The sequence below is a fragment of the Moschus berezovskii genome, chromosome 20 (assembly GCF_049115385.1).
Source record: "Moschus berezovskii isolate FMDL1 chromosome 20, NW_MosBer_1.0, whole genome shotgun sequence".
In the NCBI taxonomy this organism is placed as follows: Eukaryota; Metazoa; Chordata; class Mammalia; order Artiodactyla; family Moschidae; genus Moschus; species Moschus berezovskii.
In genome coordinates this window covers 56,842,444-56,853,677 of record NC_142479.1, presented here as the reverse complement: position 1 = coordinate 56,853,677, position 11,234 = coordinate 56,842,444, and the positions used below count along the sequence as shown (strand labels likewise).

At 53.9% G+C, this 11,234-nt stretch overlaps 1 protein-coding gene across 4 annotated transcripts; it reads right to left on the bottom strand.

Moving 5' to 3' along the window:
• Window positions 1–5,389: 5,389 nt before the first annotated feature.
• On the bottom strand, window positions 5,390–10,650 carry HEXIM2 (HEXIM P-TEFb complex subunit 2). Of its 4 annotated transcripts, none has more exons than XM_055408084.2 (3): window positions 10,494–10,650; window positions 9,681–9,775; window positions 5,390–6,367 (listed from the first exon to the last, which is right to left on the bottom strand). In XM_055408084.2, exons 2-3 carry the CDS (start codon window positions 9,750–9,752, stop codon window positions 5,588–5,590), a joined length of 852 nt encoding a protein of 283 aa, XP_055264059.2. In that variant the 5' UTR covers window positions 9,753–9,775; window positions 10,494–10,650; the 3' UTR covers window positions 5,390–5,587. The 4 variants fall into 4 exon arrangements, with proteins under 4 accessions (XP_055264059.2, XP_055264060.2, XP_055264061.2 ...); XM_055408085.2 differs by having other exon boundaries at window positions 9,681–9,778; window positions 10,494–10,642; XM_055408086.2 differs by lacking the exon at window positions 10,494–10,650 and adding an exon at window positions 10,239–10,378.
• Window positions 10,651–11,234: the final 584 nt, after the last annotated feature.

The window sequence follows — 11,234 nt, the reverse complement described above, 5'->3', positions numbered from 1 at the left end:
CAGGACACAGCGGCCAACTGGGGAACCAGCTGCTCAATCTGGCCCCTGCCAGGTCAGCCCTGTGCAGTCCTTTCCTTCCCCTAGATCCACAAGCTCCTTTCTCTTTGAGGGGGCAGGGATGGAGGTTCAACCAGGGAGAAATAGGTGAACTGAGCTCCATGGAAGGCAACAATCATATCTCCCTCACTGGGGGAGGCAGAAGACAGGCTTCTCACACCCACCTGCCTTAAAGACTCGGGGTCCAGACAACCCCTTGGTCCCGATAGGAGTTGTCATCCTAGGGAAGCCACTGGAGGACAAAGATGAGGTGGGGGGGGGTGCGGAGAGAGGAACTCCCAGGAACCACCTTGGTTTATGTGGTTTAGTGGCTAAATCATGTCTGACTCTTGGTGACACCATGGACTGTAGCCTGCCAGGCTCCTCTGTCCATGGGATTTCCCAGGCAAGAATACTGGAGTAGGTTGCCATTTCCTCCTCCAGGGGATCTTCCCCACCCAGGGATCGAACCAGGGTCTCCTGCATTGCAGGTGGATTTTTCACCAAGAATTTACCAAGAATCACCTTGGATTGGAGCTATTCACTTCAGGATTACACAGTGTTCCACAATGTAGTAAAATTTGTAGCTGCTTCCATTTGAGAGCACCTCCCACACAGCTGGCATTTTGCTAAGCCCTTAACTTACATTATCTCTTTGAAAACAGGAGGACACTGTGGTCAAGAGTTCCAATACAATCAGACTGAACCAGCTGCCACTCCAGTGCAGCAGGAGTTGTGTGGCCTTGGGCAAGTTTCTCAACCTCTCTGAGCTGAAGTTTCCTCATCGCATGCCTCTGACCCCAAACTCTGCGGTATTACACCGTCCCCTGGGGCCATCTTCACTGCCTGGGCCTGGCAGGAGGGAGCCAAGAGGATCAAAGAGGAATATTTTTCAGGTCAGGCTCCACAATCCCAGACAGAAGCCTCCAGACAAGGGTATGATCTGAAGGCTGAGGATACTAGACTGGCCTGAAGTCCCCCAGCCCTGTGAACAGGGGAGGGGAGGCCCCTGAATTAGAAGCAGAACTGGGATCTATCACACACCTCAGGGGGTTTCCCAGGTGGCTCAATGGTAAAGAATCTGCCTGCCAATGCAGGATACACAAGCGATGTGGGTTCAATCCCTGGATGGGGACGATACCCTGGAGGAGGAAATGGCAATCCACACCAGTATTCTTGCCTGGAAAATCCCAGGGACAGAGGAGCCTGGCGGGCTACAGTCCACAAAAAGTCAGACACGACTGAACATGCACACAGGCCTTGGGACTCCTGGTCCAGTGCTCCCTCGACAATAGGCCCTCAGAGAATCTGTTTTTGACATACAGGCCCCAGGCGACTAGGTTTTTCCTCTTTTCTCTACCCCAGAATACCTAGAATAAGTAAATCCATAGAGTCAGAAGGCAGATAGGTGGTTGTCTGGGCTGGAGAAAGGCGGGAATGGGTATGGGGCTTCCTTTGGGGTTGATGATGTTTAGAACTATTGCAGATGGAGGTGGCAGTTGTATACACTGGGAAGATACTAAGTGCCACTGAATTGTTCTCTTTAAAATGGTTGATTCTATGTTAGGTGAATTTCACCTCAATTAAAAATAAGGGTGCCTGGGTTTCCCTGGTGGTCCAGTGGTTGAAAATCCATCTGCCAATGCAGGGGAAACGGGTTCGATCCCTGCTCCAGGAAGATTCCACATGCCCAGGGGCAACAAAGCCCGTGCTCCACAACTACTGAGCCCATACACCTAGCGCCCATGCTCTGCAACAAGAGAAGCCGCCACAGTGAAAAGCCTATGCCCTGCAGCTGGCAAGTAGCCCCGTTCGCTGCAACTAAGGAAAGCCCTTGTGAAGCAACGAAGACCCATTGCAGCTAAAATAAAATTAATTAGTTAATTTTTAAAAAAGGGTACCTGGGGAATTCCGCAGTGCTCCAGTGGTTAGGACTCTGCACTTTCACTGCTAAGGGTGCAGGTTCGATCCCTGGTCAGGGAACTAAGATCCCGCAAGCCACTAAGGTGCAGGCAATAAATAAATATAATAAAATTTAAAACCATAAGGGTTCCTATAGGTACGAGATTACAGGAAGAGCAGGCAAGTGCCAAGGGGGGAAGGGAAGGTGAAGGAGGGCCTGAGCTGTGAGGGAGGGAGAAGGATGTTGGAGAGTTGCTGTGGGGGAAAGTCTTGAGGGAGGGGGCTTTCCTAGGCTGCCGGGTAGGGGGGCCTGGAGGATGTAGGTGGTTGAGGAAGCAGAGCTGGATCCTGTCAACTTGGGAGCCACTGCCCTTTAGAGGAAGGAGGGAGAACCAGGAGAGGGAGTGCGGCAGGCGCTTTGAGCATTTGCTTCCTCTCAGACTTTAGACTGGAAGCTCCTGGGGGTGGGGGCAGGGACCTCATCTTCACTGTTTTTAATTTTCTGAGCAGAACGTCATCAAGGTAGGCAATTCCTTTAGAAACCCTGACACCAATGGAATGAAATCAAACACGTTAAGCAACAGGAAGATCACCCACCGCTCGCCCACACCCTCACCGGGGAAGTGAGGCTGGCACTGGGCTGAGTGCGGGTGCTACCTCCGAGCAGCAGGGGGGCTCCTGAGACTTCCCAGGGCCAAGAGGCTACCCCTCACCCTTGCAGGCCCCAGAGCCCCCAGAGGGCAGCACCCACCGAGGGTCTGGGATGGGGGAACAGGGCTGGCTGAGCACCTTGGGCTCCTTTGTCAGACCCAGGAAGGAGAGTGGGGGCAGCTACAGGAAGCAGGGGGGTGAGGAGCTCCCTCCGGAATCTATCCCCCCACTTCCCTCCCCTCCGGCTTTGCACAGCTCCTGCACATGCTCAGTGTGCCCTTGAATTGGGTTGGCTGGGGGAGGGCATTGACTGGCACCCCCACTTAAAGGGCCAGTGCCATCCTTGCCTGTGCCCAATGGGGCAATGGGACCTGGCCACCCTCTTCACTCACACTGAACGACTTCACCTGGACCCCCATCCCCCTTTCCTGGCAAGCTCCTCCTGCCCTGTCACCTCTTATTCCCTGACCCCACCGCAGGCAGGGACTGTCCATTGGACACAAGGGTGTCCACCTTGGGTGGGGAAGAAAGAAGGATCCCAGGCAAGAGATGCAGTCTCTCCTGGGAACTACCTGCCCCTCTGGGCCTCCCTCCCCCAGCCCAGGAAACAGAGAAGGTCCTGGAAAGCAAATGAGCTGGAGGGAATGAGGCCCTCAGCATCTGCTCTAGAAAGGCCTGGGGAGGAGAGAGGAGGGTCCAGGCCCAGTTTGCCCAGCAAACAGAGTGATGGGGGCTGTAACCTGGAGTTTCTTCACCGAAGTGGGCTCCTGGGAGAGGGAAAAGCAGCAAGGCAAAAAGAAACCACAGCACAGAGCTGGCTCCACCCAGTGCTGAGGGTTAGGGGCACTGAGGTCAGGGACCCAGATGGGAGTAGGGAGTGATACTGACTCGTCACCAATCCTTCTCAGCCCCTCCTGACACTCTCCCAGCTCACACCCTTCTCCTGTTTTTTCTGTTTTCTTGCCCAATCCTGGGCCCCACTAGCCTTGGAGAAATTATCCACCTCGGTGTGACCCTGACCCAGAGCCCTTCAACCATTGTGTATGTGTGTGTATATCTGTGTGTTGGCATTATGGCAGCTTTTCGGGTCTCCAGGCTCCTCAGCTCCTTGGCCGAGAAAGGCCAAACTCTTCACCTGTCCCCTCCCCCAAGTGCAACTCCTGCCTGCTCAGGGACACGCTGGCCCAAGCTGCCTCCTGGACACACCCCCAGCACCCTCTCCCTCGACACTGCACCCACACCCCTCCCCCTACACTCTCACAGTCCTCTGGAATCTTCTCTCCCCTCCTAGTTACTTTTACACACACACACACTCACACACACACAGGCCTCCTGGTGGGTAAACAACTCTGTCCTGGCCCTGGCCCTCCCCTTTCCCTCTGGCTCCGTGCTGAGGAATGCAGCCACTGGGAGGCTGTCTGCGCCCTGCCCAGGGGCCTTCAGGTCCTTGGCGAGCACCCCCACAGAGGAAGGCCAACCTACGGCCAGCTTTCCTGGAACCCAAAAGTGGCTTCCTCTCTGAGCCTAGGGCTTTCCGTCTGCAAAGTGGAAACGATCATTCCTCCAGCCCTTTCCTGACAGAGCTGTCTGGGATCAGAGGGGAGAGGGCTAAGACTCTCAGCCAGGGCTGGGTCGGGGGAGACCCCAAAGATGGGAGATTCTGCCCTCATAAAAACCCATCCTTTCCTAGAATCTGTTCTGGCCTCGCTTCTGGTAGAAGACGCTGGCGAGAGCTGGGTGTGGCAGGGTAGAAATGAAAGTTATCCTGGCAACACACGGGGTTTGTCAACATTTCCATCCCAGTAGCTCCCAGGCCTGAGCCCTTCTCTCCCCCAGTGTGGCCTGTCAAGATGAGTTTTCCTGAAACGGAGGTTAGGCTGGGCCAGCCAGGCTTCCACCGCTCCCTGAGCATGGTGGCAGAGCCAACACACGCTGGTTGACTAACTTCCCCTCCACCACCGCAGCCTGACACTCTGCAGCCACAAGAACAAGAGACGAGGTGCCTGGGGAAGGGTGGGTCTGAGTGTGAGGGGGTGTGTGAGCTCACTTTGGAGCCCATACTGCTGCTGTGTTGGTGACATATCCGGGCTGACTCAGCTCTCTATCAGACAGACAGGTGAGGGGCTCACCTCCGAGGGAATTAACCACACAGGTGATTAGGCTAAAGGAGCAGGGATGCACAGGTGCACAGCAGGCCTCCAGCTCTGCTAAGGATCAATCCCCTGTCCAACTGGCCTTGGGGTTATTTTCCATCAGGAGAAAATCTCCCTTGAGCGCTTACGCCTAAGTGCCCTTCTCGGAGGTCAGAGGGCAAACCTGACAACTCACCTCCTGCCCAAGCCCCAGCTAAGAGATGTGGGGGGTGGTGAGGGAGACTGTTAAGACAAGGAGACACAAGGTCCCCAGACCTTGTCTAGCCCAGCCCTTTACACTGTGGAGAGAATAGGGAAAACACAGGGAGCCTGGGAAGAAACCCTGAAGAAACCCCTGGCCTTGAGCCCAGGCCTTTCTCCTCCAGGGAAACTCCCAGTTCCTCAAGGCAATCGGGCATCTTAAGTCAGGCTCTGGCTGAACCTGGTGGTTCCCTCCCTCCTCTGCCTTCCCCTCTCTAAAACCTTCAGAGCAGTTGATGGTTCCCAGACACACAGAGCAGATTTCAGGCAACCAAGACACCGAGAGGCCCCCAAGGCAGGGGTCTCCCAGGCCTGAGGCAGCCCCAGGCCTCTCTGGGAAGAACGGGCTTTGATTCTTTCTCACAGCAGCCCTAGTGAAACCAAGTCAAAACCTAGTCATTCCCATGTGATCTCACCAAAATCATTTAATTCCTTTGTAAAAAGTAACATGACAACCAAGAAAATTGTGGACAGGACAGGGTAGAAGCCTGAGACTGTATTGGCTGTTCTCAGGGAAAGCAGAGGGACTGAGACCCGTTTCCCTGAGGCTCAGCTGGCCTGAGGGTACACTCCTTGAGTCAGCCCGGCTGGGGCAGGGGGCACTCCTAGCTGCCCGGCTGTCCACCACGGCGGCCGCCTTCTTGGTTCCACATCTCATTCTCCTGCCGAAGTCGCTGATTCTCCGTCTGGAGCCTCTCCACCTCGGCAGCCAGTTCCTCCACCTGGCAACAGGGGCGCCAGCTGCTGCATCCCCGCAGCTGCCGCAGCCTCCTCATCTCCTCCTCGGCCTGGGACAGCCGCCTCTCCAGATCCAGGTACTCTCGCACCAGTTCCTCCTTGCTGCGGCCCTGCAGGCTCTCGGCGTGATACCGCTCGTAGGCCTCGGAGAAATCCTTCTGCTGGAACTCCCCACGAGCGCGGCCCTGCCCATCACTGTCCCCGGCCTCACTCTCCCCGCTGGAGCCTGGGTGGGAGGCCCCCTGGGGCACATCCAGGTTGGGCTCCTCAGGGTCTCGGTCGTTCATCAGGAACTGGGTGGTGTTGTAGGGTGCCACGGGCTGGCCTTTGGCGAACATCTCCTCTCGGACTCGGGAGGCCCGCTGGCTCTGCCTCTCATCCCGCTGTTGCTTCTCAGCCCAGCTGAGCTCCACGTAGGGCCGCCAGTGCCGCTTGCGCTTTGAAGGCCGACGGCGGTGCTTCTTCCGGGCCAGCATGGCCTCTGGGCTCTGGGCCTGGGGACTCCCACCATTCCAGCCCAGACCACCACCAGCCCCAGGAGGGTCTTCCTCCTCTGAGTGGCTCTCCATCCGAGGGGTCAGGGGCCGGGAACCTCCAGGGTCATGAGGCTCAGGGGATGTTCGGGGGCTCCCACAAGTGCCAGAGATCTAAAGAGAGAGGACAAAGGAGGAGGAATCACAGATGGCCTCTCCCCCATGGTGGAATCCTTCTCTGTTCACCCAGCCTCAATCCAACCTGCACGCACCCAGCTCACTTGGTCCCTCTCTAGCCTCACACCTTCTACAACCATCTGTCAGTTTATGGGCTTACCTGTCTACTGTCTGTCCTCTAACCCTCCCCAAGCAAACTCATGCGGAGAGCCAGAATCTTGCCTGCCTATCTCATTCTGTAATTTCAATATCTGCAACAGTATCTGGCACAGAGTAAACATTCAATAATCTGAAACAGGATGGAAAGTCGCTCATGATGTATTTGCTTGATCAGAAGCCCAAACAGCACTTGCTCTTCCCTCTTTAGAAAGCTTCTCTTACATGGATGGACCCAGAAATTATTATACTGACTGAAGTAAGTCAGAGGAGAAATATCATATGACACCCCTTATATGTGCAATCTAGAAAGAAATGATACAAGTGAGCTTACCTAGAAAACAGAAACAGACTCACAGAAAAAGAACTTTTGGTTGCTGGGGGAAGGATGGTAGGGAGGGATAGTTAGGAGTTTGGAATGGACATGTATACACAGCTATATTTAAAATGGATAACCAATAAGGACTTACTGTCCAGCACATGGAATTCTGCTCAACGTTATGTGGAGCTTGGATGCAAGGGTAATTTGGGGGAGAATGGATACATGCGTACAAATGCCTTGTGTGTGCTGAGTTGCTCAGTTATGCCCAACTCTCTGCAACCCCATGGACTGTAGTCCGCCAGACTCCTCTGTCCATAGGATTTTTCAGGCAAGAATACTGGAGTGGGTTGCCACTTCTTTCTCCAGATTTTCCCGATCCAAGGATCGAACCCATGCCTCCTGTGTCTCCTGCACTGCAAGTGGGTTCTTTACCGCTGAAGCCCAGGTGACGCAGAAGGTAAAAAACAATAAATCTGCCTGCCAATGCAGGAGGCATAAGAGACATGGGTTCTATCCCTGGGTCAGGAAGATCCCCTGAAGGAGGGCCTGTATTCCATCCAAGCCAGTATTCTTGCCTGAAAAATCCCATGGATGGAGGAGTTATAGCGTCACTAACAGCTGAACACGGCTGAAGTGACTTAGCACAGCACACACACATGTATTGCCAAGTCCCTTTGCTATTCACCTGAAGCTATCACAACAGTTAATCAGCTATATTCCAAAACAAAATAAAAAAAAAATTAAGAAGAAAACAAAAACTTACCTTTCAGGCAAAGCTAGTTTCCTGGTAAATGACCTGTACTGTCCCACAGAACCCCCCATTCAGAAAGGCCCCAAGCTTAGCGCTTTGCTTAATCTCTGCTGTCATTGTCTTGAACTTCTTAGTAATTTTGAATTAGAAGCCCCACAATCCATGTGGCCAATCCCGCTTCCAGCTATCTGCATAGCTGATTCTTTCTCGTCCCTTAAGGTTTAGTTCCAATGTTAGGTCTTCAGAGGCCCTCCCTGACCACCCTATCTATGTGGCCCCGTCCTCCCCTTCCTAGTGACTCCCTGATACGTGACAGTTAGTGTCCCACTTAGCATTAGCACATTACCATTTACCATCTTTCTCTCCCCTAGAAGAATGGGTCCTGTCTGTTCAGTTCACCACTGTGTCACTATGCATGCCTCAAGGTGAGTGTTCAATAAATATATATTTAATGACATAACCCCAGAAGAAGGGGGTGGGGGAACCTAAAAGATATCAGAACACGAGACTCTCTTTTCTGTCATTCCAGGGTGAATGGAGTGTATTTATTCCAGGCAGAAGTTGGTATCACTCTTCTACAGGAGGGCCAGGAAGCACTAGGGAGAGGAAGGGCCAATCTCCAGTCTGTAGCCCAGAGAATTCTAGAACTTATCTAAGAGGTGGAAAGGATTCTGTCTAGAGTGTGTGTGTTCAGGGCATCTGTTTATCTCTGTCATGGTGAGGGTGGGAGTACTGAGTGTGGGGGGAGGGGAATGAATTGTTAGAAGTTTGTGGTTTGGGGAACTAATAATAACTACTAGCATTAGAACAGTGTTTTATAATGTTTAACACATTATATGTTATGTTCAGGGATATCTGAGCATGGGTCTATACAAGCATAGGGTTTGTCCTGGGAGGTGGACACGGTCCTCTAAGAACTGGAGGTGTTAACATGCATTTGGGAGACCCCGAAGTCCTCTTCGTAATTTGGGATGGGGTATTTTAGGGGCGTGTGTGTGTTGTTGGTTGTGTTGTATTATTACTCTACCTGCAGAGAGAATATCAATCAAGAGTGACAGGCTGTGTCCCCACCAGTGTCTTGGGCCAATTGAGAAGAGCTTCTGCTCCATCCAGGAAGAGGCAAGGCTACTGGGAAGTCTGAGGTGGGGGGCTCACTTGTGTGTGCACAGTCATGCACCTGTTCCCAGCCCTCAGCAAATGTCCTGCAGGAGCTCACCCCCACCCAAGCCAGCCCTGCCCTCAGCCCCACATGCCGCCTCCCTCCTAAAGGCCTGTCCCTCTGCCACCATTACCACTACTGCAGGTAAGCTGTGTGATCTGGATGAGTCATTTGCCCTCTCTGAACCTGACATGCCATGAACTCCAAGTTAAATAAATCCAGAAAATAGACTGGAGGTAGCTAGGTATGGAGGGTCAGAGGGCAAGCATTCCCTCCTTACCTATAGGTGGCTGTGGACTAGGGAAAAGAATGGGCAAGGTGGGGACAGTGAGACAGCACATAGGTTGGGAGGCTTTGGGCTCCTGCTGTTGATCAGAAGGTGATGTTCTCTGAGGGCCTGATACAGTCTGACTCTCCCCTCTCTCCTGGGTGATTTTCTACCCCCTAAACCCAACCTAAGTTATGAACCAATGGCTCAAACTCTTCTCCCTGCTTCAGACTTGGTTCTCAGCCTAGACAAAAATGCAAGGCAGGGTTCTGTTGTTTAAGGCCCTAAGCTTAAATCCTAGGTCTTCTGCTTGCTGGCTCCATGATTCTAGAAAAGGCACTTCAGGGGACTTCCCTCGCAGTCCATGCTTCCACTGCAGGAGGAAGGGTTTTGATCCCTGGATCCTTGGTGGGGGAACTAAGAGCAAAGGCTGCCTGGCCTGGGCAAGAGGAGGGGAGGTGTGGGAGTGGGTAAGCATTGACAGAAAAGTGTTTTCTGAGATAGCATCTGGCATGTTGCTCAGTGCACAGTAGGGACTCATTTAAAAAATACTGGTTTCCCAAATCCACCACCACATCTGAGACAAGAAGCCACAATCCTAGTTGGCAGGATCCACCTTCAGGGCACTAAGGTGGTTGGGAGAATGGGGCTTACCTTAACCTCCTCCCGGGCAGCTGGTGGCGGTTGGTTTGGAGAAGCCACCTTCTTCTGTTCCCAGTCTTTCATCAGAGGCCTTTAACTAGTGACACCTGCTTTAAATAACACAAACTTAAGTCCAGAAGGAGAATTTTCAGGGAAACTCTGGCTGCTCAGCAAATTTTTACCAAGGCAGCGGCAGCCATTTTGTAGCATCAGATCTACACACCCTCATTTTCAAATAAAGGGCCGGAAGGCTGCCTCCACCCTGGTTTTCACACCTCCAAGCAGGGAGTGGGTCAAATGGGGATCAGGGAACCACCTTTCCAGCCCTGTTCCTTAGGTCCCAGGCCAGGGCTTACATCTTATTCTCCTGAAAGTCACCGAGGCCAAAGCAAGCAGCTAGGCAGCTACAGAGGAGAACCAAAGAGGGAGAAAAGACAGCCTGGGGAGGCGAATATACAGCAATGATCTGGAGAGGCAGGGAGTGGAGTGGGTCAGTGGCTCTGACAAGCCTGAGGAGGAGTCCTTTCCCCACTGCCTCCAGAGGCCCCCATCTTGACTGCAGCCCCCCACCTCCATTCCGCGCTGGGCTCCAAAAGTCAACGCCCCAAGAGACATCACTCAGACCTGGGCCCAGTCTGGGACTGAGGCCCTTTCATCTACAGGGTTTGGCCGGCTTCCCTCCTCCTTCTCAATGGGAAACAGAAGAAAGGGGAAGTGATGTCTTCGCGCTAGACAGCTGGGAGGGAAAGCCAACTGGGATAAGGATGGATTCCTTGGAAAAGGGGAAATGATCCGGGAAGAAGATTTTGCAAAGGCAGAACTGACCTATTTGCTGTCAGGGGCTATGCACAGGACTACGTCTGTGTGTCTTTCTGTGCGACCGCCTGTCTGTGCAATTCCCAACGCCTCAGCCCTACCCACTGCTGCAGCTCGGGTGAAGCCGCTCAGGCACTGAAGTTGGGGGAAGGGGCTCTTCCCCGGGGCACCTCCCCCCACGGCCCCGCCCGGCAGCGCGGTGCCTGCTGGGGACTGTAGTTCTTCTAGCTGGGGAAGGGGGATCAAGAGACTGTCACGTCAACAAGCACACAGAAAACTCAAAACCCATCTACCCTTTCGCGAGCGGCATCCCGCGTTCATCGATGCCTCCTTTGATTGGTCCATTCACCTGTCAATATTCTCCCGTTCGTCAACGATTCGCTGTGCGGAAGCACAATCAGACCCGCCTTCCCAACTCAATTAAAGAGTTCATTGATGGCGTTAATCTTTACCGGGCAGAAAATAGATCCGGCTGAAGGGGGAGGGGCTTGGGCGCGGAGGTATCCTCGGCCCTAGAGGAAGGCGACGAGAAGGATCGGTGGCCGCCGCCGCCATTTTGGGCTGGGAGGAGGCAGCGGAGGGACTCGCTGCGCAGTGAGAGCACCCCTTGGGGGGTGGTCCGGGCGCGGGGAGAGGCCGGGCCGAGTGGGCTGCCTGAAGTGGCGGCGCCGGGAGACGGCGGGGAGTGGGACCGGGGGCCGAGGGGGTGAAGGCTTGAGTCTCTCCGGCCGGGCCCGGTCCTCAAACCGT